General features: G+C 56.8%; 12 protein-coding genes across 12 annotated transcripts; 7 read left to right on the top strand and 5 right to left on the bottom strand.

Annotated features, from left to right (window-relative positions):
- The first annotated feature begins 18 nt into the window (after positions 1-18).
- K452DRAFT_243751 (uncharacterized protein) lies at positions 19-2,371 on the top strand. Its single transcript, XM_033537923.1, has 2 exons — positions 19-1,740; positions 1,802-2,371. The coding sequence occupies exons 1-2, from the start codon at positions 52-54 to the stop codon at positions 2,144-2,146; spliced, it is 2,034 nt and encodes a 677-aa protein (XP_033401301.1). The 5' UTR covers positions 19-51; the 3' UTR covers positions 2,147-2,371.
- Positions 2,372-2,889: 518 nt separating this feature from the next.
- K452DRAFT_283939 (uncharacterized protein) lies at positions 2,890-4,338 on the top strand. Its single transcript, XM_033539862.1, has one exon. It carries the CDS (start codon positions 3,014-3,016, stop codon positions 4,232-4,234), a length of 1,221 nt encoding a protein of 406 aa, XP_033401300.1. The 5' UTR covers positions 2,890-3,013; the 3' UTR covers positions 4,235-4,338.
- An 805-nt stretch (positions 4,339-5,143) lies between these two features.
- On the top strand, positions 5,144-6,901 carry K452DRAFT_295193 (uncharacterized protein; the record flags this gene model as incomplete). The annotated part of the gene is made up of 4 exons (XM_033541782.1): positions 5,144-5,238; positions 5,295-5,378; positions 5,434-5,596; positions 5,645-6,901. The coding sequence occupies 4 exons, from the start codon at positions 5,144-5,146 to the stop codon at positions 6,899-6,901; spliced, it is 1,599 nt and encodes a 532-aa protein (XP_033401299.1).
- A 223-nt stretch (positions 6,902-7,124) lies between these two features.
- Positions 7,125-8,412, bottom strand: K452DRAFT_122362 (uncharacterized protein). Its single transcript, XM_033535193.1, has 2 exons — positions 8,110-8,412; positions 7,125-7,898 (listed from the first exon to the last, which is right to left on the bottom strand). The coding sequence occupies exons 1-2, from the start codon at positions 8,288-8,290 to the stop codon at positions 7,348-7,350; spliced, it is 732 nt and encodes a 243-aa protein (XP_033401298.1). The 5' UTR covers positions 8,291-8,412; the 3' UTR covers positions 7,125-7,347.
- A 1,395-nt stretch (positions 8,413-9,807) lies between these two features.
- On the bottom strand, positions 9,808-14,132 carry K452DRAFT_122318 (uncharacterized protein). Its single transcript, XM_033535192.1, has 2 exons — positions 13,868-14,132; positions 9,808-13,806 (listed from the first exon to the last, which is right to left on the bottom strand). The coding sequence occupies exon 2, from the start codon at positions 13,766-13,768 to the stop codon at positions 9,914-9,916; it is 3,855 nt and encodes a 1,284-aa protein (XP_033401297.1). The 5' UTR covers positions 13,769-13,806; positions 13,868-14,132; the 3' UTR covers positions 9,808-9,913.
- A 146-nt stretch (positions 14,133-14,278) lies between these two features.
- On the top strand, positions 14,279-16,058 carry K452DRAFT_243738 (uncharacterized protein). The gene is made up of 2 exons (XM_033537922.1): positions 14,279-14,635; positions 14,839-16,058. Exons 1-2 carry the CDS (start codon positions 14,379-14,381, stop codon positions 15,926-15,928), a joined length of 1,347 nt encoding a protein of 448 aa, XP_033401296.1. The 5' UTR covers positions 14,279-14,378; the 3' UTR covers positions 15,929-16,058.
- Positions 16,059-16,507: 449 nt separating this feature from the next.
- Positions 16,508-17,248, top strand: K452DRAFT_220363 (uncharacterized protein; the record flags this gene model as incomplete). Its single annotated transcript, XM_033536459.1, has 2 exons — positions 16,508-16,793; positions 17,010-17,248. The coding sequence occupies 2 exons, from the start codon at positions 16,508-16,510 to the stop codon at positions 17,246-17,248; spliced, it is 525 nt and encodes a 174-aa protein (XP_033401295.1).
- A 1,826-nt stretch (positions 17,249-19,074) lies between these two features.
- On the bottom strand, positions 19,075-20,343 carry K452DRAFT_283934 (uncharacterized protein). The gene is made up of 3 exons (XM_033539861.1): positions 20,253-20,343; positions 19,692-20,118; positions 19,075-19,586 (listed from the first exon to the last, which is right to left on the bottom strand). The coding sequence occupies exons 1-3, from the start codon at positions 20,253-20,255 to the stop codon at positions 19,519-19,521; spliced, it is 498 nt and encodes a 165-aa protein (XP_033401294.1). The 5' UTR covers positions 20,256-20,343; the 3' UTR covers positions 19,075-19,518.
- A 276-nt stretch (positions 20,344-20,619) lies between these two features.
- On the bottom strand, positions 20,620-22,254 carry K452DRAFT_349089 (uncharacterized protein). Its single transcript, XM_033545574.1, has 3 exons — positions 22,067-22,254; positions 21,499-22,013; positions 20,620-21,436 (listed from the first exon to the last, which is right to left on the bottom strand). The coding sequence occupies exons 1-3, from the start codon at positions 22,138-22,140 to the stop codon at positions 20,781-20,783; spliced, it is 1,245 nt and encodes a 414-aa protein (XP_033401293.1). The 5' UTR covers positions 22,141-22,254; the 3' UTR covers positions 20,620-20,780.
- A 155-nt stretch (positions 22,255-22,409) lies between these two features.
- K452DRAFT_283932 (uncharacterized protein) lies at positions 22,410-23,504 on the top strand. The gene has a single exon (XM_033539860.1). The coding sequence runs from the start codon at positions 22,488-22,490 to the stop codon at positions 23,178-23,180; it is 693 nt and encodes a 230-aa protein (XP_033401292.1). The 5' UTR covers positions 22,410-22,487; the 3' UTR covers positions 23,181-23,504.
- Positions 23,505-23,637: 133 nt separating this feature from the next.
- Positions 23,638-24,566, bottom strand: K452DRAFT_283931 (uncharacterized protein). Its single transcript, XM_033539859.1, has 2 exons — positions 24,318-24,566; positions 23,638-24,209 (listed from the first exon to the last, which is right to left on the bottom strand). Exons 1-2 carry the CDS (start codon positions 24,516-24,518, stop codon positions 23,910-23,912), a joined length of 501 nt encoding a protein of 166 aa, XP_033401291.1. The 5' UTR covers positions 24,519-24,566; the 3' UTR covers positions 23,638-23,909.
- A 1,275-nt stretch (positions 24,567-25,841) lies between these two features.
- On the top strand, positions 25,842-27,898 carry K452DRAFT_315793 (uncharacterized protein; the record flags this gene model as incomplete). Its single annotated transcript, XM_033543897.1, has 3 exons — positions 25,842-26,105; positions 26,874-27,308; positions 27,422-27,898. 3 exons carry the CDS (start codon positions 25,842-25,844, stop codon positions 27,671-27,673), a joined length of 951 nt encoding a protein of 316 aa, XP_033401290.1. The 3' UTR covers positions 27,674-27,898.
- Between the last annotated feature and the right edge of the window lie 80 nt (positions 27,899-27,978).

Genomic DNA, 27,978 nt, shown 5'->3' with positions numbered 1-27,978 from the left:
TGCTGTCTTCGAGGCTCTACATCTACAATCTTTTCTATCCCATCCAATTTCATGGGTCTCATCATTACCGAAGACAACGAAGACTTCAGCAACGGATCGCTCACCGAAGAAGAAGGGATCGATGAAACCATGGAAGCTGTTGCCCAGGCTATGGAAAACCAGTCCGGCATCCAGTACGCTTCCAAGGGCATGAAGTGTACTGTCAGAGACCTGTACCAAAGCAAGCCTGACAAGCATGGCCGTACTTCTTGGACTACCGATTATCCCGACGACCTTGAAGAGCCAGCTGAAAATCTTGAATCTGCTCAATACGCATTGGTCATACGGCACCAGAAATGCTACGATGGGCGGAAGCAACTTCAGATCCAGTCCATCGTGGTTCAGAGCCCGCTGCTCAAGAAGGTTTTAGGAAAGGTCCTGCAAAACTATCCCGGAGTAACGACTAGCTTAGATCGACTTGAGTTCACAGCGCCCTTCACACCTTTTGTGCATCGGTGGGAAGCACTAGGTGAAGCGAGGGCAAAGGAGTCTGATCCTGAGACTAAAGAACACGTCGAACTGCTCTGGGAGGTGCTTGAAAAGGAACTGAGGGACACCATTTCGGAGAAGCAAGACTTGCTTGCTCATGGGGTCGTGACCTACAAGGCCTGCTGGACCATCTTTGAACCTGGCGCTCTCATTTACCACAACGATGATGGGGTCGATCGCGCATATTTCCTCCAAAACGGAGACTACGTCTGCGGGAATTGTCCGGCCTACGTGTTGAACGTTCAGTCCATCGATTTCGACGGCGAACAGTTCGGTCACGTCACATCCTCTCTGCGGATCCCAGCATTTGCTGGTACTACTCAAATCACTCGTCTGTCGGCATTCCCTTTGGCATTCCATCCTGAGCCCGAACTAGTGAAGAAAAACATGGTGTCAAGAGGTCAGCTCTTCGAGGCTTACAAAGGATATCACTTCAAAGCCTATGAGGGCATTGCGTTCGGTTATGGCCCGTGGGGAATTGTGCGGTATACTGTTAACAGCCGCATCATCATCGACACCTATGGATGGAATCGCTTCAATCCGAATCAGAGAGTAAGAGTCAGTCGCATCAAACCGGCTGGTACGGACATCAGCATACTCCACTCTTCAGACGACGAGTACGATTCAGAAGAAGACGATGATTCCGGGCGTGCGACACCATCACAGACTCCTCCATCGGACATTCAAACTACTGATTTGAGCGAAAAGCAGCTCATGATCTGTACAGATAGGCTGCATGGTTACTCTCTGAAGGATAAGAAATGGATGATGTTTCCACTTCGCGAGGTCAAAGAAATCGTCTGGAACAAACGCGCGTTCGACTCTCTTGTCGCGCCAGTTGAGCAGAAAGAACTCATCCTTGCTTTTGCTCAGTCTCAAGCTAAGAGCAAAGACACCTTTGATGATGTCATTCAAGGAAAGGGCAAAGGAATCATCATGCTCTTGAGTGGACCTCCAGGAGTTGGAAAAACACTTACTGCTGAGTCTGTTGCTGAAGTCATGAAGGTTCCGCTGTATACTATGAGTGCTGGCGATCTTGGCACCATGCCATCGGGTGTGGAGGCTGCTCTTTCCAATATCTTGGAAATGAGCACGAAGTGGAACGCTATTCTCCTTCTCGATGAGGCAGATGTGTTCCTGGAAGCTCGTAGCACCCACGACCTCGAAAGAAACAAGTTGGTTTCGATCTTCCTTCGGTTGCTGGAGTACTATGTAAGTCAAATTGCCAGAGTATGCATTGTGTTGGTTTGCTTCACTACTGACACTATTACAGGAAGGAATACTGTTCCTGACAACGAACCGCGTCGACAACCTTGATGCTGCTTTTGAATCCCGCATCCATCTTTCCTTGGAGTACGATGATCTTGACGTCTCATCTCGGCGTCATGTGTGGACATCCTTTTTGTCCCGGTCATCCAATGTCGCAGAGTTCTCGGCAGAGCAGTTGGACAGCCTGGCTGAGAAGCAGCTCAACGGGCGTCAGATAAAGAACATTCTCAAGACAGCGCAGCTTCTAGCCACAAAGAAGGAGGCTGCTCTGGACTTTGGGTATGTAGATACTGTGCTGCGTCTTCGGGAGGCCAACTCCAAGAAGAAAAGCTATGCGTTGGATGCCTGACGAAGTGGTGTAGCTACATCCGGGGTAGTTGGTGAATTGGACTCAGGCACATCGAGTTATTCGCGAGGTTAAGTAGTTCTCATCAGAAGAATAAATTTTGTTCTCGGATAATTTGCCCATCTTTCAAGATACGCTGCCCACCTCTCAACTACACTTCGAATAAAATATATTATACCTATAGAGTACTTCTTAGATAGTTTTAGAGAAAAAACTATCTCGCTACGGCTAGCAAGCGCTAGGTAGTTATACAAAGGTAAAAAGATAATATATATAAGAGTTTCTAAAAACACATGAAGACATGAATATTTATAAGGTACTAGGGTATCTAATAAGGGTACGAAAAGAAAACTATTCGGATGATATAAAGGTATCTATAAAGGGATAGGGGTAGAAAATATTTAAGAGTAGAACGAAATCATGTATTCGTATGGTTGCGTTATCACGTGGGGTAGGAAAATTATCCGGGGCCATATCTCAGTGGCCCATGAGAGTGTCAAGGCCAGAATTGAATCGGATGTACAGAAGTCAGTTACTAGGTACTGGGAAAGACCTCATGCACAACCGTCAAAGTCAGCCTGGCAGCTGTCTGTGCACTAACAAGCGGTCATGACTTGCCATTTCGGGCAAACTAGGTTCTCGGCAAATGTCCGGCTAAGCACCGGGATGACGCGGGATCGCCCGCCGCCAAGAAACGTTGCGAATGTCGCGCGTCACTGAGCTTGAGCTTCAATGATCCGTTCATCATTTCACTTGCGCTGCTGATACGAAATCCTGTGCTGTACAAGCACTTCCACCCACAGACTCGGTTCACCCTACATAGTCGGGTCATAGGCCCCACTCAAAACCCATTGCCTGAGGATCGTAACAATGGTCCTCGAGGAGGCAGCAAGCTCCTCGGACAGCTTTACGGACCGCCCGTTCTCCTCCGACAACGACCCTTATGCTACTCAATCGACAGACTCATTCGGACCCGATGGACAGCCTCGAGATCCCATAACACTTGACCTCACCAAGATGTCGAAGCCAATTCCTATTGTCGGCAGTCTTGTGGGATATCCAATGGCTAGGGTCGCAAGAGAAGTGGCCAAACATGTTCAGTATGCGTCCAATTTGGTGCAGAGGCCATTAACCATGGACGAGGCTACCGCCGTTGCAGAACATGCAGCAGCTATCGAATCTTGGGCTTCTTACGGTGCCGCCACGGGGGCGGCTATAGCCTTGCGACAATGCTACAAGACAAGGAGCACCTACAAATTTCCATTCTGGACCCCTCCAGTTCAGGGTTGGCCACCGGCATCCGTTGGTCCGTTCAGGGGGAACATGATGCGTGCCGGTCTTCATTTACTCAGAATACCGCCCTATTGGTTCCTTGGCACATTTATAGGTGGATTCGTGATGGACCTTTATGCGAAGATTGTGTCAGCGCGGCTGGCCAGTATCGACAAGCGGCTTGTCGAAGTAAAAGCAGCAATTGTTAGGCGTAGACAGGAAAGGCAAGATGCGATGCAAAATGGGACGCAAAGACACCCAGGTCAAGAAACGGCGATGCAAAGGCGCCCAGGTCAGCAGGTACCACAGGTGGCAACGCAAGACACAGATGATATGTCGCCAACCTCCGGGGCCTGGCAAGATTCTCCTTCAGATACGTCTGTTTTTTCCGATAGCCAGATGCGTGCCCGAGAAATTCGCCAGTCACCTGGACCATACCGCAGCCAGACGGAAAGCCGCGATCACGCATTTCCGAGGGAGGATGCCACGAGGCAATCAGATGCTTTCGATGACGCGTCGCCGACGGGAGGTATGGGACCCATGGACTCGAGTGTGTCCGGAGGGTCAGCTTGGGACCGTATCAGGCAGCAAGCAGCTTCTGGACAATCACCCGCTGCTGGACGGACCGCATCAGGCGGGTTCAGCCGACCTGTTCAAAAAGAACAACAACAGGGTTCAAGCCTTGGCGATAGCTTTACTTTCTCTCGAACGGACGAGGAAAAGCAGTTGGCCAAAGCTCAGGCACAGAGGGAGTTCGATGCCCAAGTCGACAGGGAGAGGAACGGGGGGGACAGGGAGGACTCGGGCAAGCGGTGGTAAGGGAAGGATGAGCGGCTTTGGTTTCGGTTTCGTTTGGGGTTTCGTTCGACGCCGCAGAATACAACGCAATGCTATGACCTTGGCCCGTGGCTATCTGAAACCCGATAACTTAAGCTTCGTGATGCTTATCGTCTATCAGTGCGGATCAAACAAGAATGGCGTAGCAACGGCGAGTGATGTTATAGCCAAGTAGTAAGGGTTTCTGGCCGCGCCGTTGGTGAGTGGTGGCAGGGAGGAGCCGGCTAAGCCGGCGCTCCAAGGGCGCCGTAGCGTCGGCGGCGGCGCAAGGAAAAGACCTAAAGATGTCTTGAATCGCACAAAGACGGATGCATCATGCACGGGGCCCTGCGGCTCTGCACAGGCAGCGCTTCGCTGGAGCTCTGAGCGACGGGCGCAATTTCCCTCGCCGACAGGGGGCCGTGATTCCCCAGCCAATCCGTGCGCCCTGCCCGTCGCTCTCTCTCGCTCTCTCACTCTCTCGCTGGCAGGCTTACTCTTTCCTCCTCTCACCTCTCAGCTCGTCCGCTGCCGGCCAACGTCGGCCCCCTCCCGCCTAGTCACTCGCTCGCCCGTCCGCTGTCCCGCTCCTTCTGGACCCCTCCTCTTCCTTCCCGTCTGGTCGTCTTTCTTGGAAGAGTCCTGGAAACGCGCCCGTGTCCCTTCAGCCGCGTAATGGACCTTGCCTGAGCTGTTCCCACGTCCACTTCCGCATCTACTGGCCCCGACGACCCATCTCGCAGCCGACACCGTGCCAAGGTACCGCGAACACCGAGCAGCCAGCCCGCAGCCAGTACGCGCAACCCATCCAGTATGGCGTCCGCTCGTCCGATCAGTGTGTCCCGGCATTCGCGGTCCGTTGTCAAGAAAGCCTTGGTCTTGTCCGTAGCTATCGCACAGGCGCCCGCAGCTATGGCGCAGAGCTGCGTATCGCTGGCCACTTCCACTCAGTGTTCTGCCTTTAATGCATCCTCAATATCCACCGATTCCACTCTGACCGGCTTGTTGTACGTATTCTCGGAACTCGCACGGACGTGCTACGGCTGACAGTGTGGCCGCGCAGCCCATTCCTTGCTGACGTATCGGACACGGCATCATTCGACCAACACTTGGAGGATTACGTCTCCGGCAGCTTTGTCCAACAGAGGTAGGTGGTGAATGCTGAGATCAAAATGGGGATGCCGAATACTGAAACTTAGCAGATACGAAAACCTCTTGGGTTGCACAAACATCAACCTCGATAACACGACAGACGTCTATGCAAGATACACCACTAGCGTATTGTGTAATGCCATTGTACAGAATTCTATAGACGCATGTAATCTGACGTCCGACGCGTCAAAGCCACTATGCGCCGATACTTGCGTACGTCCTCTGTCTCACTGCCATAAACTAGAAGCTAATGCATGACAGGCCGACTATGCGATCAGTGAGCAAAAGATTGTCGCCAGCTCCGAACTCTGTGGGGCCAACAGCTCTAATATTAACACGCAAATCCGTGCCGACTTTACAAACTGCGCGCTTCCGGCCGACTCTTTAACTGGTTCTTGCATCCACGGCATTGTAAACGAGCCGGACAACTGCGGGTATTCCTCGAATCTTGTCGGACTCTGCAGCTACTGCGCCTCGAGCTCTCCTAACTCCACGGACTCTTGCTGCATCAATTCGGAAGTCGATTCGCGGTGTGAAGATGTCACTCTTCCAACGACGAGCACCATGGCCCCGCTTTTCCCTAGTTCGACATCAAGCAGCGGGTCTTCTGCTACTGGCGATTCGAAAGACGGTGAGGCAGGTCATGGCCTGTCGGCTGGTCAAATTGCCGGAATCGTCATCGGATCTATCTTGGGCGCTGCGCTTCTCCTCAGCTTGATTATCTTCGCTTGTTTGCTTATGCGCCGTAGGCGCAATCAACAAGCCGAGAGCATCTTCAATCGCCCTTCGCCTTCCCGCGGCACTGCAGTTGCTCCAATGTCTTACGCCGACGTTCCCCCTCCAATGCCACCACCCACTGGTCGTGTGGCCCGTATGTCTGCGCTTGAAGACACGTCGAGCTCTGACCATTACGACGGCCCTGTTGGAGTAGGCACTTACCACCATCATGGCTCGGATGGATCCACAGATAGCCCTCGGTCCAGAACCGGACGCAGCGCCGTCGTGGCTGCCGGTCGTCTGCCTAAACGTGAAGGATCTTTGTCAAGCGCCTCCAGACTAGCCATCGGTAATGATCCCTCATCACCTGAGTCTACGAGCAACGAGGAACACTATTCACCCGATGGCGTGAACAGTGGGCAATCAGAGCAACTGCCGTTCTTCAAGGATTACTACTCTCAGGATGAGATCAAGCCGAACGACATCGTAGCAACACTCTGGGCCTATCAACCGCGCGCAAACGACGAGTTTGAGCTTGAGCGTGGTGACATGATCAAGGTGGTTGGTATCTGGGACGATGGTTGGGCGACGGGTGTAAAGCTTCAAGAGACGGCAGATGATTGGGACGAGAGCAGGAAGTGGCAAAGGGACAGCGGGATGTCTAGCGGAAGCCGACACCCCAACGCAGCACTGAATGGGGAGATCAAGGCCTTCCCGCTTGTTTGCGTGTGCCTTCCCCAGCACTGGAGGAAGACCATTGAGGGCGATTCCCCCGACGCCGCCATGCTTAACAGTCCTTGAGCCCACTCACGGCCAGCGCATACAAATCGGCCGCAACGTACAAATTTTCGACTTCACGCCGCTACGACGACGACCGAATTCACGTTTTTTAATTCTCGCCTGCCGCGGCCGACGCCACACCTGTCTGCCGCGCTGGCAACAATAATAGGATTCTCATCCCTTCTTCGTTCACGCACACGCACATCCGCCACCTTGCCGCCAACCATCGCATCGCATCCGCCAGTCCTGTACGCCTTCTTGCTGCATGCATATATATAATCTTGAATGTTGGGCGCAAACCACGCTGCGCGCTCTTTCTCTCTTTCTTTCTTTCTTGCATGGAACCCCGGTTCCGCATTCCGCAACCTTTTGCGCCGTTTTGGAAAGCGCTTGTTCTATACCCCCAGCGCGCCTAACAACCGCAGCGCGCGCTTTTTTGGTTTCTTCTTGCATGGTCACATGCTTTGTTATCGCATCGACGTTTTTTTTTTTTTTTTTTTTTTTTTTTTTTTTGTTTTTTGGAAAGGAAAGGAATTGTTTGGGCTCACTGGGGTTGCGTAGTGATTGATTGATTGATGGATGAATGCAAAGGTGTTGGTCAGGTCCAGGTCCCCAGACCATATCGTGTCGTTAGCCGGTTGGCCGCGGCCCGGAACGTGCCATTGGCGCGCGCGCTCTGGCGCCCGAGCAGAAAAGAAAAAGAAAAAGAAAAGCGCCGCCGATGTCAGCGTGCAAGGAAAGGAATCGCACTTTTTTCTTCTTTTTTTTTTTTTTCCTTCCTCTTTTCGTCGTTGGTTCCTCCGCCGCGCGCGAAGGATGCCTGGCGCGCTGCCCGTTAGACCAAACTCTGGTTGCGCTCGGTCCGGGCTGCTGCCCGCGCCGGCGGTTGGCCGACCGAACCATTGAATGCTTAGGGCCTTTGGCTGACGACTGTCCCCGACCGACCGGAGCGGCTCCGACCGAGCTGGTTGGGCGGGAGCGGGCGCCGTTGCCCGTTGCTTGTCTTTCTGTCTGCTGTCTGTTTTGTCTGTCAGTCTGTTCCGCTGCCTTTGTCTAGAATAGAGTGGGTAGGTGGGTGGGTGAGCGGCTACCTATTGGTAACGAGCACCTAGGTGGGGTGCGCTGCCGGCTTTTTTTGCCGTAGCTTAGTCTGAGTTCTGGCTTTGCGTGTGTTTGACTGGATTGTGGATTGGTGTGGATTGGTGTGGTGTTCTTGTTCTTCTTCTTACCTCTAGTCTCGTTTTCTCTCTCTCTGTCTCTCTCGTTTTTCGTGTTACGCTTGAATGGATTGATGGATGTGCGACGGAACTGCTTTGGATTGCTTTGGACTGAGTGTAGTAGGATTGGATTGGATTGGATTGTTGGAGCCCAGGGCGGTGCTGTCGTGTCTGTAAATACGGGCTTGTGCATATATAGATGCTGCCGACGATGGTGATGATGATGATGGTGATGGTGATGAGGGATTGGGAGCTGGAGGGGCGTGGTATGTACCTAGATGCTGGAGTGATGGGACGGGCATAAATGGGCAAGCATGCACGCTGCCGCGTTATACACGCACGCTTTGGGCAATGATGACGCTGTTTTTGGGCTGTGCTTGCGTGTGTGCATGAGGTGCAGGATTGCTCGACCGACCGAACAAACGAATCCATGCTTCACTAGACAGATATACCAGCGCAAGCACCACACGCAGCTACATCATCATCACCGACAGCACCAAGACAAGACACGCACGTCAACACCAGCAGACAGAATCGAGTCAAGTGGAGTCGAGTTGAGTTCCAGCCCAGCCTCTCACACATACACACACATACACAACACAACACCAGCATACATACAAAGCCAAAGCCGACAACAACAAGACGTGGACACAACGGGTAACATATATCCGCCCACAGCCACCTACCATGCCATGCCATGACATGAGGCGTGTGGGATTAATTCGAGGGGAGATGGTCTAACGCGAAGAAGTATGAAGAAGCAGAAATATGAAGCAAGGCCAAGCAAGCAAGTAAGAAACTGTGTGACGAGGAGGAGGAGATGGAGGGGCCGTGTCCTCCTTTTCCTCCTCCTCTGCTGGCTTGTCGTCGTCTAAGGAGATGATGATGGGGAGGAGAAGAGAGAAAGATGGAGCAGGAGGGGCGAGGGAGGAGGAAGTCTTTCGACGTTCCTTCCCCGATGCCCGCTCACGATCGATCTCTCGCCTTCTCTTTTGTTTTTTCTCCCTCCGCTCTCTAGGGTAGTGATACAAAGGGCGTCGGCGTTGGCGTCGGCGGCGGCGGTGGTAGCGGCAGTAGCGACCAAGCAAAGCGAAACATTGCGTGCGGTGCAGTGCAGGCCTCGTCCGGAATTAGGTTGGCGTGAAGCAGCAGAAGAAGAGCGATGAAGAAGAGCGAAAAAGAAGCAGAGACAAGACGAAGTCGACGCCGTCTGCCTGCCAGCTCGCCAGCTCGCCCCATCCACCGCGCCTTGCCGAGATGCCGCGCCCTCATCCCCTTACAATTTTTTTTGTTGTTGAAGTTCCCGTCCTGGCACCCCTGCCAGGTTTAGTGAGATCCGTCCGTTCCTCCGTCCATCCATCCATCCGTCCAGCAACCCATCCGGCCAGCCGTCTCCACGGCTACCAACGCAGCACGACCGTGCGCGTGTCCCTAAAAGGCCAAAATAAAGAAGAAACCGAAGAAAAAGAAGAAGAAGAAGGTGCAAAATTCAAAAGCCCCGCGGCCGCGACCGGGGCAAAGCGGGGCGGTCCCGCCAGTCCCGCCGGTCTATCAGCCGGTCCAAGTGCGCCAAACGCCCACGCTCTGAACAAGAAATCAAGTTAAAAGAGCGAGGGTAGGGAAGAAAAGAAAAATCCCACCCTCGCTAGTGTAACGGCAGCCGAAGTGGATATCATCTTCAGCGGCCTGGTTCCCTGTCCGTAATCCGCAAATACCTCCCCCTCTACAAGCCCGAGAACCAAAGGTATCGAAAAGAGAAAGAAGAAAACGTGAAAAGTGAAGAATTGGAAAAAGAAATAAAGAGGCACGGCACGGCTTAAGCAGTAGCCGAAGCCGTAGCCGTAGCCGTAGCCTCAGCAGCAGGCCAGCCACCGCCCAGGAGCTCGCGGATCTTGTTCGCGACGGCGACGGGGTACCCGCGGGACAGGCCCTCCTGCACCACGGCCGCGGCGCCAGCGCGGTCCTCGACGGCCATGAACGCGCGCGTCATGGCCTCGTAGGTGCTGGGCTCGCGACGGTCCACCGGCACCGAGTCGTAGATGGCGCACGCGCGGTCAATGTTCTTGGCGAGAGCCCAGCCGTGGATGAGCGAGTTGGCAATGTATGGCGTCATGGCGACGCCGCGCTTGGCCATGTCGGCGACATAAGTCTGCGTGGAGTCAATCTGGTGGTTAGCCACCATGGACTCGAACAGTGCTTGGTAGATGCAGGCTTGCGGCCGCACGGAGGTGTCGGCCACCACGCTGTCGAACAGCGCCTGCGCGCCGGCCATGTCGTGTTGCACGCAGCCCTTGGCGTGGATCAGCGACGCGAAGTGGACCGCCTCGGGTGACTGCCCCGCGCTGCGGATCTGCTCGAGCACGGCCTCCGCAGCGGACATGTCGACGGGCTCGAGCGTCGCGTGCGTGTCGATCAGAAGCTTGTACGTGTGGGCGGTGGGCTCGATGCCCCTCGACCGCATCCGCTCGTAGTAGGAAAGAACCTTGCTGCGATCACGCTTCGTGGTCAAGAAGAACTGCATCAGGCTGTGGTAGGGCGCGGGACGAGGCTTGTAGTTGGGCATGCTCTCCATCTCCTCGAACAGCTCCTCGGCAAACTTCTCATCACTGACACGGCAGAGAGCGTTGACGATGGTACCGTAGGTGACACTGGTAGGACGAATACCGAGGTTGCGCATTTCCTGGAAGTAGAACAGACAGTCGTCAATGCGCCTAGCCTTGCCGAGCTTTCCGATCAGAGCGTTGTACAGGAAAGACGATGGCTCAACACCCTCAGACTTGGCGCGGTGGAAGATCTTGACGGCCTCGGTAGCTTCATCGAATGTCTTGGTCGACTCCTTGAGCGTAGTAATGTAGAGACCGAAGGTGTTAGCAGAGGGAGCGGCACCCATGTCCAGCAGCTCTTGGTGGTAGCGAGCGGCTAACTGGCGGTCGCCAGTCGTGAGACAAGCCGAGACCATTGCGTCGAGAATCGTGACCCATCCGTACCTGACAATGCGGTGCTGAGACAGCAGAGGAACGTCCTGCTTTGCTAGTCCGAAAATGTCCTGAGCGAGGTTGAGACGACCCTCCTTCGCGGCAGCCGAAATGAGCTTGGCGTAGGTGAAGTAGCGAGGGTGTCTGCCGGCTCTCCGAATGTTCTTGAACTTAGCTAGGGCTTCGTTAAGATGAGTCGAGGAACGTCCATGAGTCTTTTCCAGTAGATCGGTGATGATGACGGAGCCCTTGTTGTCGGTAGTCGCAGCGTACGGATCGAAAGTGTCTTCAGGGGCAGCAGTGGGTGCCAGCGGAGCAGCATGACCGAAGACAGGATACGGGACGGGAGCAAACATGGTTCCAGCGACAGGGTAACGGAAAGCGTTCCAACGGTGGGCCAGGTCAGGGCGATCCAGCTTCATAAGCACCTTCTCGATCAAGCTAGAGGTCTGCTTGTCGATGGGCGTGCCGAAAGCCGTCATGACCTCGAGAACGTGCCCGAAACGTGCCTGGTCGGCAATGTCGGCAGCTAAGCCCTTGAGAATCATACCTGCCTGAACCTGCATCAAGAGGTTGAGGTCTTCCAAAACAAGCTGAGCAACACCGTCCGGACCAAGACCCGCGAGCAGATGAGTGGCAACACTGGGCACGAGGCCGCCATTCTCAATCATCGTCCAGAAAAGCTCCATAGAGGCCTTAGCCGAGACAATGACGCCCCTCTTGCTCATGAAATGCCCGATGACTTCGATGGCCTCGTCGATTTGTTCAACCGCTTCAGCCTTGGATTTTCCGTTTGCGCTTTGCGAATCGCGAACACGAGCGAACATGCGGCGGTTCTGCTGCAGGCCACGCTCGGCATGTCCGCTACCGATCAGGGCAATGGCGTACATGGCGCTGGGCTCAATGAACTGCGGCTTAGCGTTCGCCAACTCCAGTAGTTCCCAGAAGTGTTGCGCGGCGTCGATGTTACCGTTACGAACGTGCATAGCGATCATTGCCGTTGCCGGGAGAGATGTTTCCATAGACTTGGGGAGCGATTCGAAGGCGTTGGTTGCCACATCCAGAGCGTTCTTGTCAGCGGCCCGGACGCAAATGGCCGCCATGGCTACATTGCGTGCATCGGCGCTGAGTTCCTCACGGGCGTGGTCCACGGCATCCTTGAAAGCGCCGTTCTTCAGCCAGACCGGGATGAAAGCCTTCAGACCAACGATGTCACGGAGAGATTCAACGCGCTTCGGGGCCTGAGTTGCCTCCGCGAGCTTCTCGAGGAACTTACGACCACCCTCCACGCGACCGCAGATGATGTAGGCCTTGATCACTGCCGCGTAAACATCGTCGTCCTTGCGGACGAGTGCGTTTTCACCCTTGTCGTTTGCAATTGCCAGGGCCTTGTACTCATCGTAGCACTCGACTGAAGATCGAAGGTCACCGGAGGAAGCAAAAGCCTGGATCATAGGAACAAACATCTCCGCACGAGGAAGGACCTTGTTGGACTCCATGTGCGTGTAGATACGAACCATTTCTTCGACCTTACCAAGCTCGGCACAGGCAGTGATCAGCTTACGGTAGGTCTTTTCCGAGAAAGCAGACTTCGATTGAATCGCAGAGGCAGTGTCAAAAAGCTTCACAGCAATGCTAAGAGAGTCATCTTCAAGGAGGATGGCAAAATCAGCCTCGTGTGAGTGGAGCATAAATTGACCTTCCTCTTCCATACCTCCGAACCTAGTGCGCTTTTCCTCGAGAATTTGCTTGGAGGAAAGTACCTCCATGGCGCGAACCGACAACAACTCTATGAGGATAGCGTAGGTCTCGGAGTTGGGCAATACACGGCGACGGAGCATGTCCGAGTAGACATCCAATGCCTTGGGAACAACCTGATTCCTGATGCGGGGAAGGTGAATAGCGGCGGCGAGAAGAGCATTGTAGGCGGGAGCCGTCGGCCTGACGCCACCCACAAGCATAGACTCGAACAGAGCGGGAACCTCAGCATAGTGGCGGCCATCAACCAGCCTTTCGAGTTGCGCTGCATAGCCATCGGCCTCGGAGACGGAAGTGGGAGCGGTAGAAGACCTGGGAGAACCTCGGGAGAGAGCCGCAGAACGAGCTTCCTGGATATCGGCAGCTACGGATTCGCGGTCCAACACGTCTTCTTCCGGAGCATTCTTGCGTCTCTCAATTTCCCGGTTGATAGCTTCATCGATGCGCGCAAGGGCCTCGGTTTCTGCTTCGTGGTCGACGACATGCCTAAAGTCGTCCACAGCGCTAGTGCTGTACGCGCGATCAAGTCCACTGCGGGTAGGGATTTCCCTCACGTCGCCCTCTTCAATCACCTCAGATTCCTTGCCATCAGCGGTCTTGCCCTCGGGGATGGTCGACGGAGGCTTCCATTCGAGGCGCTTGGCAAATTGGAATTGTTGCCATTCCTTCCCTTCGAGTTTTTGGTGCTTGTGCCATGCGTCGTAGTATGCCGCTAAGCCGGAATCGTGGTGGTCGGCATTGGCCTTGGCGCCAGGCTGCGACGAAGTTGAGTAGGCATGGTGCTTCGTGAGGCGGCCGGCAATGGACTTTTTGCTGCTGCGGGGGTTGTTTTGCGAGGCGTAAGAGCTCTGCGAGGCGGCTACGACGGATTGGGCGTAACCGTGGGTAAAAGTCTTCGCGAGACTAAGGCTTCGGAGATTGAGGGTCTTGAAGACCATTTAGGAAGCGGGACGACCTTCCAGGACGGAAGGCGAGACTAGGGTATGGCGCGTCAGCACGGGAGGAAGGGCAATGAGTGAGGGTGTGTGTAGACTTACCTATGAGCTCAAGATGGTGGGGGGGTGCAGGTTCATTTGACGACGTCCGGGGTCGCCAAAGGAACGCGCGCGGGTATGTGGTAGTGGATGTATGTAGGTAGTTTCGACGCGTAGAGAAGAAAATTGAGATAGAGATCGAGAGAGGGAGAGTGAGAGAGAATTGCCACACGCGTGCAAAGCAGAAGAACAAGGAAACAAGCAAGGCCTCTCCCAGGTCGCGGCCTCGAGCTTACAAAAAGGCAAAGGCAAAAAGATGGTGACGGGGTGCGACAGGTGGAGCGTTCCGGCGCATCCCTAAAGCCGAGGGAGAGCTAGGCTGCTTTGGCGCGCCGGACGGATCGCCCACGCGTACGCTGCCCTGTGACCACCGCCTTCTCTCAGCTTCTGGCTTCGTGCACCGCCCCCCCGTTCCCCCAAAGTGACTCATCGACGACCAGCTGCACCCCGCCTTTCCGCCAAAGAAGAATTAAAATTCCCTCACAGTGCAGGCTCCATCCCGACACCACCCGTCATGGCTGTTGTGTCTGTTTCCGCCCCAGGCAAAGTCCTGCTTGCGGGTGGCTACCTTGTCCTCGATCGTGACTACACCGGCCTTGTCTTCGGCCTCAGCGCCCGCATCCATGTCATCGTGCGTCCCCTGGCCACCAGCTCGGGCGTCAGTCTTTCCGAGATCATTGTGAAGTCCCCCCAGTTCCAGGGCGCCCACTGGGAGTACGGCTACCGGCTGGCCGAGAGTGGCGGAGGCATCGAGCTCACCCAGCTCAGAGCGTAAGTCTTGCACGTCATCCATTTCTCCCCCCCTCTTCCTTCCATCTCCATCACCATCATCTATCTCCAGTGTTTGGGGGGGACGAAGAGTCCGGGGCTGTCGGGAGTCAGACTTCTGGTAGAAAAACTCGCATCAATGCCATCGATTGCCATGACTTTGCTCGCTATCATGCTCACGGCGCTCATTCCATTCCTTGGTCTAGTCGCGCCACAGAGGCCCTCCATCGCAACGTCTTCGTCGAGACGGCCCTCACCTATGCCCTCAGTTATGTCTCAGCCCTAACCGCAGAGCGCATCGAGCCGGCCTCGATTACCATTCTTGCCGACAATGACTACTACTCATCTGGCTCTGATCAGCAACAGTCCGCCGAGCGCTTTAGAGACTTCAAGGTCCCCATCTGGGAGGCGCACAAGACGGGCCTTGGGTCGTCCGCTGCCCTTGTCACGGCCTTTACCGGCGCAGTGCTGTCTCACTATCTCCCTGAAAGTTCGTTTTCAGTGGCCACCGATGCCGGTAAGGCCCGGTTGCACAACCTCGCGCAAGCCGCCCACTGCGCCGCTCAGGGGAAGGTCGGCTCCGGATTCGACGTTGCGTCGGCGGTCTTCGGATCCTGCCTGTACCGCCGCTTCTCCCCCTCGCTGCTCTCGTCACACGGCGAACCGGGCTCCAAGGACTTTGCCAAAACTCTGCGAGCCCTGGTCGAGGATTCGGATCCCTCCAAGAAATGGGATACGATGATCACCAAGTCGGCCGTGGCGGTGCCTGAAGGCATCCGCCTGGTCATGTGCGACGTGGACTGCGGCTCGCAGACGCCGGGCATGGTCAAGAAGGTGCTGGCGTGGCGGCAGGAGAATGCGGCGCAGGCCAACGAGCTGTGGGGGCGGCTGCAGAAGAGTAACGAAGCGCTTGCGGCGGAGCTGGTGCAGCTCGGCGAGAGCAAGAGTCGCGACTACGGGCAGCTTCGGGCCCGGCTCGACGACATTCGGAGGTTGATCCGCGAGATGTCGGAGCTCTCGGGGGTGCCGATTGAGCCGGCGGAGCAGACGGAGCTGCTGGACGCATGCTCCAAGGTGGCAGGGGTCATCGGGGGGGTCGTGCCGGGGGCCGGGGGCTACGACGCGGTGGCCCTGCTTATCGAGGAGCGGAGCGGGGTGGTGGAGGAGGTGCAAGGGCTGCTTCGGGGGTGGAAGAAGGGTGGAGCGGGCAGGGTGAGCATGCTGGGGGTGCGTGAGGAGATGGCGGGCGTGCGGGCGGAGGAGGCGTCGGGGTACGGGCCGTGGGTGCAGCAGTAGCAGCGGAGGATCGACGGGTGTTTGCGACGCTTCCAATAGGCACAATCAATCCACTCCCAATTGCCGAATCATGAGGCGAGCGGGCGCAGGTCCCGCTCTACAGCCAGCGCAGCCTCATCTCCCGTGCTCCCACAAATACCCCCTGGTTGTTTGCTTGTGCCTTTTGCTTGGCTTGCTTGGGCCATCGCCATGCACCAAGACTCGCCTGCCTCCAACGCCAACGCCCCCGCCCATGAACGACACGTTGAGATGAGCGCCCTCGCACCCCAAGACCAAGCCGCCGCCGCCACCGCCGACACGACTACGACCACGACCACCACTGCCACTGCCACTGCCACACCCGACACCGCCATACCGGCAGAAGGAGGAGACGACACAACAACCACCACCACCACGAACACGGCAACCATGGCATCGAGCCAAGACACCCAAGTCCCCACCTCCGCACCCGCTCCCGCACCGGTACCCGCTCCCGAACCCGCTCCCGCAGTAGCAGACACGGCCAGCGCCAACGACAACGACGACGCCGCCACCGCCACGACCGCAACCGCAACCGCCGCAGCAAAAACCGCCGCGGCCATGGCAGACGACGACGCGCCGGCGCCGCCCTCGTCGCCCAAGGCCGAGCTGACGCGCGCCGAGACCGAGGCCATTGGGCCTGCGTCAGACAACCCGGCCGCGAAGCCAGACACGACGGCGGGCCCCGTCGTGGTCATCACGCTGCTGCTGACGAGCGGCGCGCGGCATCCCTACAAGATTGACGAAAAGTACCTCAAGAAGCGCGGCGTCGACGTCGAGAACATGGATCCCTTCAACATCAGCGTGTACACGCTCAAGGAGCTGATATGGCGGGACTGGCGTGAAGGTATGTGGACTTCTTCTTCTTCTTCTTCTTCTTCTTCTTTTCGAAGAGAGACGTTTCCGTGCCCTTGCCTCCCCTTTGCCCCTTTGGGCCGAGCGGGCGAACGGCGTACCTCACCTCGAACCCTAGCCCCCACTCCTCGCCTCCACGCACCCCAAGTCCAACCCCAACATATACACACAAAACAGCAGCAAGCTAACCACCTTTCGGGCACACCAGAATGGGAGCCACGGCCGTCGTCGCCCAGCGCAATCCGGCTCATCTCGTTCGGCCGCATGCTCGACGACAAGCAGCCCCTGCGCGACTGCCGCTTCCAGGCCGAGTCGCCCAACGTGGTGCACATGACGGTGAAGCCGCAGGAGGTGGTGGACGAGGAGGACGCCAAGACGGCCAAAGGCGGGTCGCGCGACCACGACGACAACGAGCAGACGGCGCGCTGTCGCTGCGTGATTTTGTAGGCGCGGGGAGGGCGCGCGCTTCTTGTTGCTTGCCTTTTGAGCGAGGGAGGGACGGAGAGAGCCGCCCTGCTTGTTGCGTTGCGGTGGTTTGTGGCCGAATGGGTGCATGCGTGAGAGGTGCGTGTTGTGCGGTTGAGGCGGGGAGAGAGTGCTCTGTTGTGCTGGCTGCGGATTGCGTGTTTGGAGTGCGCTGGCTTGGGCAGGCAGTCTGCGCGCGCTGCGTGAAGAGAGAGATGGAGGGAGAAAGAATCGCAGCCGGGTGCTGCTTGCGAGTTTGCGGGCCTGTTTACGAGCGAGCTTGCGGGCCCACGCAAACCAAAGCAGCAACCAGCAAACCCCACAAAAGAAAAGAAACGAAAATAAAAGAAGACAGAGCGGGAGCCCGAGAGCCCGAAAGCGCAAGAGAGAGAGAGAGAGCAGAAAACGGCCAACCAACCATACCTACCTACGGCGGCAGGGCGCTCTGGACGGCGCGGCTCTTCCACCATGCACTTATTATCTGCCTTCTTCCTCTTCTTTTCCTGCTTCCTCTTCTTTTCCTGCTTCCTCTTCTTCTCTTCCTCACTAACACATACATCTCATCCCTCCCCCGTTCCCACTCCTCCCGAGATAGCGCGCGAGCAAGGAGAAACTTCCACCACGCAGCACAGCACAGCACAGCACATAATCACAGCACAGCACATAATCACAGCACAGCACATCCATCGCAGGCGCGGCACGGCAAGGGCAAGCAAGCAGACAACCAACCAAACTACCAACTACGGCGTTCGGAGTCCATTGACAGGCATAACCATCATACCTAGCACATACCCCCCACAGACCACACCAATGTTGCCCGGGGAAGCGTGGGCGAGCAAAGAGCGCAGCTGCTTTTCGTCTCTTTTCTTTACTTTACTTTCTTCTTTCGTTGTTGCGTTTCCCGTTACCCGTTTCCGGTACTTGCCTTTACTCTGCACTGTTCTGCACTGCTCTGCGCTTAAATACCTACCCTGCGTTGCGTGGCCTTTTTGTTTTTCTTTCTTTCTTTCTTTTAATTTATTTATTTATTAGTTTTTTTTAGTTTGGTCGGGGCGATGGTGCGTTGCTGTTGCCGTCTGCTGTTGGTGGTGGTGATGATGGTGATGGCGATGGGCGATGGCGATGATGGGTTAACTGATTGTATAAGACGTTTTCTTGTTGCTCTTGTTTTGCTTGGCTTTGCTTTTCGTTTTGCTTTTCGTTTTCCAAGGGTTCTGGCTGTCTGGCTGTCTGGCTGTCTGGCTGGCTGGTTCTGCGTCTTTAATCCCCCTTCCCCTTTAGGGTGCGGTGCGGTGCGGTGCGTGTCGGGCTTAGGCGACGGTCAACGGGCGAGGGGTCCTGGGTCATGGACAAACCTACCGGCCGGCCTCAGCACGCACGTGTACCTTCTCAGCACGCACCCCGTTCGTCATTACGCACACACATACACGTCAAAAAACGAAGGCACAGACAAGCACGAGCACACGCAAGATGGGTGCGTACGCGCACACGCAGCCACTCAGTAGCAACTTAGTATTAACATAGCATACATACACACATACATACATACATGCATACATACATACATATATAGCATAGCCTGCCTGCGCTTTGTTAGGGCTTGGACGCGGCCTTGGCCTTGGACGCGGTCTTGATGGATTTGAAGCTTGGGTTAGGTGGTTGAGTTGGTGGTTAGGAGTAATGGTATGTGGGCGCAGCTGCGCGGTGTTGGGGGATTGAGGAACTGGTGGCGGGGGCGGTTTGTTGTTTTTTTGCAGTGGGTTCTGTGTAGCCTGCCTCTCTTGCGCTCGGGGGGCTGCTAGTAATAATGGATGGAATGGTATTGAGGCAAGTGCATGCATCGTCTTGTGCTAGCTAGCTAGCTAGCTTGGTTGTCTAGGTATTGCAATGTGCAAACAAGTGCTTCGTTTGGTAGCTAGCTAAGGCCAGGTAAGGTGCTAGACTTCCTTCTGCAGTGTGGTTCTAGGCACTGCACTGCTGGTTCGTCTGTCTGAGGTGGTGAAGTTGTGAAGCCTTGCCTGCCTGCGTACCTGCATCCTGCCTTGCAACTGCCGTCTGCGACTTCCGTCCTGCATCCATCCATACCGCTGAGCTCTACCGTCGTGACCGAGTGTCTGTCTGTCTGTCTGTTCGTCCACCCGTCCATCAATCCCGTCCGTCCGGTCCGTCCCGTTCCATCTGTCTTTCCGTGTCGTGCATGCGAGAGAGTGTGGGCGTGAGATGTTGTCGTCATCGTCGGCAGCGCCACGCATCTACCAGTTCATGCGCAGGCGCGCCTCCATCTCGGTATGGAAGTCTGGCTGCTCGCGGAGCTCGTCGCCTGCACCACCACAGAAAAACGGTAGTCAGCACCAGGTCTCGAGCCAAAACCGCAGCACGCACAAAAAAAGAAGGAAAAAGGAAAAAGGAAAAAGCAGACACATACCCTTAAAGACATCCTCCCACGCAACCTCAGCGTCCCGTCCCGCAAGCACATCCCCATGCACGCCCGCGCTCCCACCCAGCGCCTTAGGCCGCCACTCCCCGCGCGCCGCATCGCGCAGCTCCATGCCGCGGCGCACGGGCTCGGCGACGCCGTACGCGCGGCGCAGGCCCTCCATCTTCAGGGCGTCCTGGGTGGCGCGCCAGCGGGCGAGGCGGGCCTCGAGCGGGTGGGCCGACTGCAGCGGCTCTGGGGCAACGCCGTCGGCTTGCGTGAGTTGCTGCTGGGGGATGGGTGCAAGCGCACTGGCCGGCGCGGCGAGTCCGAGGTTCGAGCGCAGCGTGTCGTGCACGCCGGGCGCGGAGGGGGCGCCGAGAGTGGGCGTTGTGCTGGCGGTGTGTGTGGGCGCGGGGGCGATGCGGAGGGCTGCCTGTTGTTGCGGGGGAGAGGGTTAGTGCGGTTCGCTGTCTTGCTGGACGGGGCGGGGGGATGGGCGTGATGTGATGGTGGTGGTGACAGGCGACGGCGGCGGAGGCGGGTGAGCGAGCGGACGGGCGTACGTACCATATTTGCTTGAATGCGTGAGCGTGAGCGTGAGCGGACGGAAGCTCGTTGTCGTTGTTGCTGGTGGAATGGAGTGAGAGCGAGGTGGTTGTTGCTCGTTGGCAGCGGACGGAGCTCTTGATAGCTGGAGGTCTAGAGCTCGGGCCACGCACGCCGACTAGGCTGACGGCTGTTGACGCTTCACTGTAGGTATTTGATTAAGACAACTACTGCAACTTCACCTGCTTGTTGTATTCTGCAGCCAAGCTAATCGATGATCAAGCTATCATACTCAAGTCCTAACATATTCGAGCCTCGATCTTCAATACAACAAATAGCATGCCGTCATGTCTTCCCAATACATCACACGAAGCGTCACACACATGTAAGGCTGTGCATGGTGGTATTGTTGTCCTATCCTAATCACCTATCCGATCGTATACTGGGATATCTCGTCCAAAAACGCCATTACTCCATCCCACCAAGCAGTAGTCAGTACCCTCCACCCTTCAGTCCCTCCTCCCACACCCTTCCCACCTACCTATCCATCTACTGCCCCTGCACAGCAGCCTCCAAATCCGGCTCCCTCTCCCTCTCCCTCACACCCGCCCTCGCAGACGCCCACCCCTCCACACCAACATAGCTGCCCACACCGACCCCGACCGCAAACGCGCGCTCCCGGCTCCTTGCCCCCCACGCCCAGCCCGCGCCCTGGCGCACCGGCAAATGGTACCAGCGGAACGCGGCCCAGGCGCACGCGGCGCCTATCAGCGCGCCCGTGATGATGTCGAAGCCGTGGTGGCGGAAGTCGTGGTAGCGCGACGCCGAGATCCAGATGGCGGCGCCGACGGGCACGAAGAAGAGCGCGAGGGTCCAGGTGGGCGGCGCGGCGGCTTGGTTGCGGATCGGGACGATGGGGAGCCCGGGACTGCTGGTGTTGGTTGTGGTCGTCGCGGCGGGCTGCGTGCTGCTGGAGTTGTTGCTGCTGAGGCCGGACGACGTTTTGTGCTTGTGCCCGTTGCTGCTGTGCGAGTGCTGTTGCTGCTGCTGGTGGTGGTGGAAGTGCGGGTGCGTTTGCAGCTGCTCCCGCTCGAGTGCCGTGTGCGTGGGGTCTTGGGAGTAAGGGCGGGGAGGGAGGAAGGGGATCGCGATGGAGAATTTGGAGCACAGGAAGAAAGTGAGGTAGAGGAGGCCAGCCCAAGAAACTAGGCGTTGCGCGGCGGGTTAGTTCCGTTGTAACTGCGAACAGCTAGGAATAGTGACTTACACGACGAGTGGCCGCTGGGGAAGCTGCGGAAGCCGTCGTCGAGCCTGTCGCGGTCCGGCTGCTGGCAAATGTCCCAGCTGACGAGGGTCCAGCGGCTCGAGATGTCCTGCCCATTGCCGCCCACCACGTACTGGTCGAGGTTGGCGAGGTCGGGGTTGCAGCGGCTCAGCAGGTCGGGGCGCGGCTTGCCGAAGAGGTTCTTCATGCCCTCGGTGACCAGGAAGGCCGTCGCCAGGCTAAGTGCCAGGCCCATCCAGCCCGTGTGCCACTCCCAGAACTTGCGGCGCCATATCAGGCTCTTTGGCGTGCGCGGGTTCGCGGTAGGCCCCGGGATGAAGAGCAGACAGACAAAGAAGATGATGGCGCCCGGAGCGATCAGGGCAACGACGATTAGCAGCCATACTGGGCAGGTCTCGTCGACGGTGTACGGGAACGAGATGGAGAGGTCGAGCAGCGAAAAAGGCCGGTGGTAAGGGCTCAGGGAGTTAAATCCACCTCCGATGCCTGCGATGCCGCTGGAAGCCGGTCAGTCAGTGAGTGCGCGTGTATGCGCGACGGACGCACCTACGCGATAACTATCCAGTCGAAGATGTACGAGGCGACTAAGCGCTTCGAGGGGAGTTGGAGTGTCGACAGCCTCATGCTGGCGGCGGGAGACGTACAAGCTGTTGGTGTTGACGTAGCGGAGAAATAGCTTAGATATGTATGCGGGCGTGGGAGTGGCCGGAGGGGCTGAGCAGTGGTGCCCAGCCTTGGCCCAGCGTGTGCCTAGCGACTACTGTACGATAAATTTGGAGACGAAACACGCGCGGCTGGGGGAAGAGCTGCTGACTCTCGTCCATTCCTCCCCCAGCATACCTTATTGCGGAGATGCAGATCAGCGGGGGAGAAGCGCCAATCGCTCCGACCGAGGACCCGCCGCGCCAACATTTTTGATCCAGCGCCTCGCGCCTGTATCACCATCACGTAACTCTAAACGCACATCCACCATGGCGCAGCAACAGCAAATAACCATCGACCGGCTCCTCAACCAAGCGCCCGACAACCCCGCCGCCGTGCTCGCCGCCCTCTCGCAGCGGCCCGACCTCGCCTCCGCCCGCGACGCCAACGGCTACTCGCTCGTGCACGCCGCCAGCTCGTACAACCAGCTCTCGCTGCTGCGGGCACTGGTGCAGCAGTACGGCGCCGACGTGAACATGCGCGACGACGACAACGAGACGCCGCTGTTCGCGGCCGAGACGGTCGAGGCCGCGCAGTGCCTGGTCGAGGAGCTGGGCGCCGACCAAGCCGCGCGCAACCACGACGGCCAGACGCCCGAGGACAAAATCGACGCCGAGGCCGACTTCCCCCTCGTCGCGGCGTACCTGCGCACGCGCGCCGGCGGCGACCCCAACGCCGCGGCCCACGTCGTCAACAATGCTGCCGCTGACGGCCAGCAGCTACGGCATCCCCCGCCCTTGCCCAACGGCATCAAGGTCAACATGAGCCAGGTCGTCGAGGATGCGCCCGAGGATGTCGGCGAGGTCGACCCCGAGTTTCGCCGCAGGATCGACGAGTTGGCTGCCCGCGACGACTTTCAGAGCGACGAGGGCCAGGCCCAGCTGCGCCAGTTGGTCATGGAGGCGCTGGGGGGCATGAAGAGCGAGGGGGACCGGGATGCCCAGAGGAGGAGAGTGGAGTAATTCAATTGAAAAATCGGTGTTATGGAGCGAAGCGGTGAAGGACAAAAGTCACGGCTTGCGTCACGCACTGCGTCTCGTATTACGATGACGCGGAAACCGACGCTGGGGCGTTTGAGGGCTATGCTATCTGAGGCTTTAAGAGCTTGGCAGATGAGGCGCGGATCCGCCTTGGTCGGACTGAAGAAAAGGGGAAAGAAGATAAAATCCTTCCCATTTCATGGGAAATTGCTGCAAACCACGGGTCAGTAACCCGGAGACTTTATCTTTGAAGTATGGGCTACGAGTGTTCAATTGGAAGCCAACCCTGGACGATGACATGAGCTGTGAGCAATGTTCTTTTCTCGTTCTGTCAAAATTTGTGCTTTGACACCCGCATTGATAAATGATTTGCTTGATGACAGTGGACTTCCTTAAGTCACAAGAAAACAACACACCTATGCCATTCATGTCGAGCTCTTTCTCTCTGTCAGTGTGGCTTATAATCTGGCCAAAGGACTCCCAACAGACCTCCTGACTTCTCTACAGAAAAAAAATCATAGTTCACTCATCACCAAAATGGAAACTCGTAAACATCAGCATCATCATTCATTCATGAATCCGTCCAACTAACTAAGCAGGAGCCTCCACCAGCAAGCCCCTCTCATGTTTCTAAACCAAACACACCTCAGCCCGCCAACGAACAAAAGCAAAAGCGTTCCAACCCTCCCTCCACGGAACCTTAGGAACCATCTACGCAAGACCAGCAGCCGGCTGCATCCCAGCAGGCACGTCCAGCAAGCCGCACCTCCCCAGCTCCTCCAAGGTGCTCCTAGCCCAGCCAACCCAGTGCAGCGCCGCCTGCAGCGGCGCATCACTGAGGCAGTACGCCTGCTCCTCGGGTGTGAGCAGCGCATCCGGGTTCTGCATCGCGACGAGCGACGCGGCAACGCACTCGATGGCGGCAGCCTCGCTGCCGAGGTGGTTGTGGATGGCGGCGACGAGCTTGCCGTTCCAGTAGCGTAGGGTCTCGCTGCGCTGGGTGGCGTGGTTCTGCGCGAGCGTGCGTGGTCAGCGCGTTCGCCCATCAAGCAAGCAAGCAATCAAGCAAGCAATCAAGACGGGCCAGTCGGGCAGGTAGGTAGGCATGCATGTACTCACAATTGCAGCGCCGGCGCGCTCGCGGAACTCGGCAACCCCGGGCCCCCCCGCCGCCGCCGCGCCGTTCGCGACAGCGCTCAGCAACGCGAAGAGCGAGCTCGACTGGTGCTGCAGCGACTCGATGGCGAGCGAGTGCATGATCGACTGGCAGAGTTCGGAGAGGCGGCGCTGCCGGACTTCGCTTTGGAGCGTGAGGCGCATTGTGCGCATTTCTTGCTTGTAGCTGCTGAGGGCTTGGTGTATGGCGGTGAAGGCCTCGCTGTGGGGGTGCGCGAGCGTCTGGGTTTGCGTGTTGTTGTGGTTGTTGTTTTGGTCCGGTGAGTTGGAGGAGCCATTGCCGGCGGGGTAGCCTTTGAAGACTAGGGTTGCAGAGGGGACGGGGTGGAAGATGGTTGCGGCGGGATAGGGAGCCTGGTCTGGGTCAGTGGTCGGAGGGGGAGGAGGAGAAGGAGGAGGAGCAGCAGCAGCAGCCAAGCTGTCGCCAGCACAGTGAGCAGAGCTAAGAGCAGAAGAAGCAGCCTGTCCCTGATCAACAACGTCAGGAACAGCAGCAGCAAGGGCCTGGGCATTTCCATCATCATCGACGCCTTGGGGAGCAGCAACAGCAGCAGCAGCCTCCGCCGGAGCCTTCACAAACTGCGCGACCGGGTTCCCATGCAGCAGCGTGAGCTCGGCGCGCATCGAGCCGACCTTCCGGTTCAGGTCGCGCAGGTTCGCCGCCAGCACCTTGTACGTCGTCGCGGCGGGCGCGGACGCGGTGCCGGGCTCCGCGTGGTCGATGACTTGCTGCATGGCGCGCACGTCGACCTCCAGCTGGAACTGGCTCGCGCGCAGCCCGACCATCACTGTGGCGTGGTTGTCGAGGATCGGGTTTAGTTTGTGGAGGTGCTCGTGGATCGTGTGCAGGGCTTGTGAAGGATAGTCTGGTGCTGTGGGTAAGGCTGCTGCGGCTGCTGGGGTGGGGGGGTCTGCTTCTGCTGAGGGTGACATGGTTGCTGCGTCCGAGGTTGGGCTGGTGCGGGGTGCTTGAGCGGGTCGTGATGGGTTGCTAGATGTGGTTTGGTTTACGTATGGGTTTGCGAGAGGAAGTGGTTGCGTGGAGAAGTGTTGGGTTGGGAGTTTGGGGTTGGGAGGAGGCGTTAATATGTTGGTGCGCAGTCACCAGAGCAAACACAATCATTCACACAACTGAGACAAGCAGATCTCCTATGACGTATTAGGCTTGGCTTCACATGGGGTGCTCGGGACTTGACGGTATGTCGCGCCGGTAGGTAGGTCACGTCGTCTTTAACGGTTGTTCTATTGATCTACGACTACTCTTTTTAGTCACTTGATGCCAAAACACCCTAGGCGAGGACCGGCTATTCGAACATTCTCACAAGATAGACGGCGTCCCAGTGAAGTATATTAAGTAGCTAAAGAACTTTAAAGCCCACGGGGGCGTATGTCACTTCTCATTGTACTTCGCGTCACCCCAAATCAGCCACGCCAACCCATTGACGCCAGCATTCCTAACCGCCAGGGATGGAGATGGAGTCGAAGTACAAGGCTCTGGATCTCGGTGTCAATATTGCTATTTGTGAGAAAGCATTGGTGCTCTGTGCGCCGCAGGTGGTGTTGAGAATGACAGTCGATAGGCTTCGTGGCAGGGAGGTTGGAGCTGTGTTGGCGGGGGAGAAGAAGGCCAGTCTAGCGGTCAAAGGCGAGGAGGCTCGTCCAGAAGCTAAAGAGAGCGAGGAAGGCTCTACGGAGAATGAGGGCGAAGATGCTAAGTCCGATAGCAGCAGTGTAGCTTTTAGTGATTCTAGCTGAGCTAATTCTTTCTGGGTTTATTGCCTTCGCCGAAAAGCTTCTGCTGCTTTCTACAAACACTCTTGTGAATTCCTATAGTGCGAAGCGTGTTTGGTTGCTTAAGGTGAACACGGATATATCGCTAAATAATGGCACTAGGTAGTTTGCCCACCTTTGTTATTGTTTTTCCCATTTCTTAACAGTGTATGAAGTAAAATTCGCTATACCCATGAAGTACTCTTTGGGAAGTTAAGATGATTTGTACTACTATATTCTGCAGCAGCTAGGTATCTGCGAAAGAACTAGGAGATAAGGATACAATATCAGTCATCAAGATATATAATATATCGGTAAACAAAGGACGGGAACACTCTGCGGAGATATAAAAGCAAGTTAATAGGAAGGTACGAGAAGGCCCATGAAGACATAGAAACATGGCAATACAAAGGTATGAGATCATTCAAAGAGGGTACAAAGTTATAAAAACACAAGAGCACGAGTACATCCATCCCATAAGGGTAAGCAAGTAAGCCACATACCTTTGCAGCTGCGTTACCACAGGCCAGTGAAAAACATCAGAAGAGGCCTAACCAAACCGAACTGAAACCAGTGAAGTGAATGCCAGGCCATAACCTTTTCCCGCCGTCGCTGCAGAAACCTAATCTCCCAATCTTTCACCCACGGCCGAGCAAAATGGTAACGTCCGCCCCACTCCTCCTAACCCAACCCCAACCACACAAGCCCCCATCTGACAAGCCAATCCAGACGACGCCGTACCAGGAGCTCCTGCGCCGGCTCCTGCAGGAGAAAGAAGCCGAAAACGCGGCTCTCAGGCGCGAGAACAAAGACCTGCACGCCCTGTTCAGCTCTGACAAGCAGCCAGGCTTCGCACCCGCTCCTCAAGTCTGCGCTCCTCAAGACTTCGCTCTTCAAGTCTCCGCTCCTCAAGCATTCGCTCCTCAAGCCTCCGCCGCTGCTCAAGTCTTCGCTCCCGTCGCCGGTCCCGTTCCCGCCGGCCTCACCATGATCGACCTCACGTACCGCGCGTCCAACTCGCCGACCCTGCCGGTCGCGGCGTCGCCTCCGCCCCCGTCTCTCAGCACCGAGCAGCAGATAGTGAATCTCGAAGCGCAGAACCAGGCGCTGCAGCACAAGGTGCAGCAGAACACGGAAGTGATGAACGAGCTGCTGGCCGAAGTCGTAAGTGCCGTCCCACACATTCCCACTCTACCCTCTCCCACCACAGCACAGCACACGTAAGCTTTAGGTAGCTGCCTTAGCACCTATCTACACTAACGCCCCCCACCGCACAGCGCACCCTCCGCACCCGCCAACACTGGACGCAGCTCGTGCTCGGCTGCCGCGACCTGCGCACCCTGACCGTCATGAACCACAACATCTGCCACAAGCTGCGCCGCGGCGAGATGGGGCTCGACCTCGCTGCCGTGCTGCACCCGATCATGCTCGCCCGCCGCGACGCCATCGACCCCGCTACTAGGCCGCATGAGCGCGAGGAGTGGCTGCTGACTAGGATGCTGAGGGAGGGGGGGGAGCTGCCGTTTTAGGTGGTCGTCTTGCTCTGGGTGAGACGGAGGGAGGCGTGGGGTTGGGTTGGGTTTCTGCAGAGCAGAGTGCAGCAGATGTACCTAGGTTAGATCCCTCCAAAACTCAAATCAGTCGCGTCAATACCTAGGTCGGCTCAATTTGGCACTGAGCGAGCAGCGAGGCTAGGTTATATAAACCAGAAAGGCACAGGTATATGAACCAAAAAAGGCACTTGCCATTTCCCCAATACATGCTTGTGTGTGTGTGTGTGTGTGTGTTTGTGTGCGTGCGTGTGGAGTGCGTGCTTGAGTGCACTGCTCATCAT

Source organism: Aplosporella prunicola (assembly GCF_010093885.1).
Source record: "Aplosporella prunicola CBS 121167 unplaced genomic scaffold K452scaffold_4, whole genome shotgun sequence".
In the NCBI taxonomy this organism is placed as follows: domain Eukaryota; kingdom Fungi; phylum Ascomycota; class Dothideomycetes; order Botryosphaeriales; family Aplosporellaceae; genus Aplosporella; species Aplosporella prunicola.
Note: the sequence above shows the minus strand (reverse complement) of the source record. Positions and strands in the feature narration are given on the sequence as shown.

Bases quoted from the DNA above. Each gene is read 5' to 3' on its own strand.
- K452DRAFT_243738 (XM_033537922.1), top strand. From the start codon at position 14,379: ATGGCTGTTGTGTCTGTTTCCGCCCCAGGCAAAGTCCTGCTTGCGGGT. The intron at 14,636-14,838 runs GTAAGTCTTGCA...TCCTTGGTCTAG, and splicing joins GAGCTCACCCAGCTCAGAGC to TCGCGCCACAGAGGCCCTCC.
- K452DRAFT_283939 (XM_033539862.1), top strand. From the start codon at position 3,014: ATGGTCCTCGAGGAGGCAGCAAGCTCCTCGGACAGCTTTACGGACCGC.
- K452DRAFT_243751 (XM_033537923.1), top strand. From the start codon at position 52: ATGGGTCTCATCATTACCGAAGACAACGAAGACTTCAGCAACGGATCG. The intron at 1,741-1,801 runs GTAAGTCAAATT...ACACTATTACAG, and splicing joins TTCGGTTGCTGGAGTACTAT to GAAGGAATACTGTTCCTGAC.
- K452DRAFT_122318 (XM_033535192.1), bottom strand. From the start codon at position 13,768: ATGGTCTTCAAGACCCTCAATCTCCGAAGCCTTAGTCTCGCGAAGACT.
- K452DRAFT_122362 (XM_033535193.1), bottom strand. From the start codon at position 8,290: ATGCACAAGCCCGTATTTACAGACACGACAGCACCGCCCTGGGCTCCA. The intron at 7,899-8,109 runs GTAAGAAGAAGA...CAGACAAAACAG, and splicing joins GAGAGAAAACGAGACTAGAG to ACAGCAGACAGAAAGACAAG.
- K452DRAFT_283934 (XM_033539861.1), bottom strand. The intron at 19,587-19,691 runs GTATGTGTCTGC...GTGGTGGTGCAG, and splicing joins GTGGGAGGATGTCTTTAAGG to GCGACGAGCTCCGCGAGCAG.
- K452DRAFT_349089 (XM_033545574.1), bottom strand. From the start codon at position 22,140: ATGAGGCTGTCGACACTCCAACTCCCCTCGAAGCGCTTAGTCGCCTCG. The intron at 22,014-22,066 runs GTAGGTGCGTCC...ACCGGCTTCCAG, and splicing joins TTCGACTGGATAGTTATCGC to CGGCATCGCAGGCATCGGAG. The intron at 21,437-21,498 runs GTAAGTCACTAT...CGCAACGCCTAG, and splicing joins CCCCAGCGGCCACTCGTCGT to TTTCTTGGGCTGGCCTCCTC.
- K452DRAFT_283931 (XM_033539859.1), bottom strand. From the start codon at position 24,518: ATGCGCCTCACGCTCCAAAGCGAAGTCCGGCAGCGCCGCCTCTCCGAA. The intron at 24,210-24,317 runs GTGAGTACATGC...ACGCTCGCGCAG, and splicing joins AGCGCGCCGGCGCTGCAATT to AACCACGCCACCCAGCGCAG.
- K452DRAFT_283932 (XM_033539860.1), top strand. From the start codon at position 22,488: ATGGCGCAGCAACAGCAAATAACCATCGACCGGCTCCTCAACCAAGCG.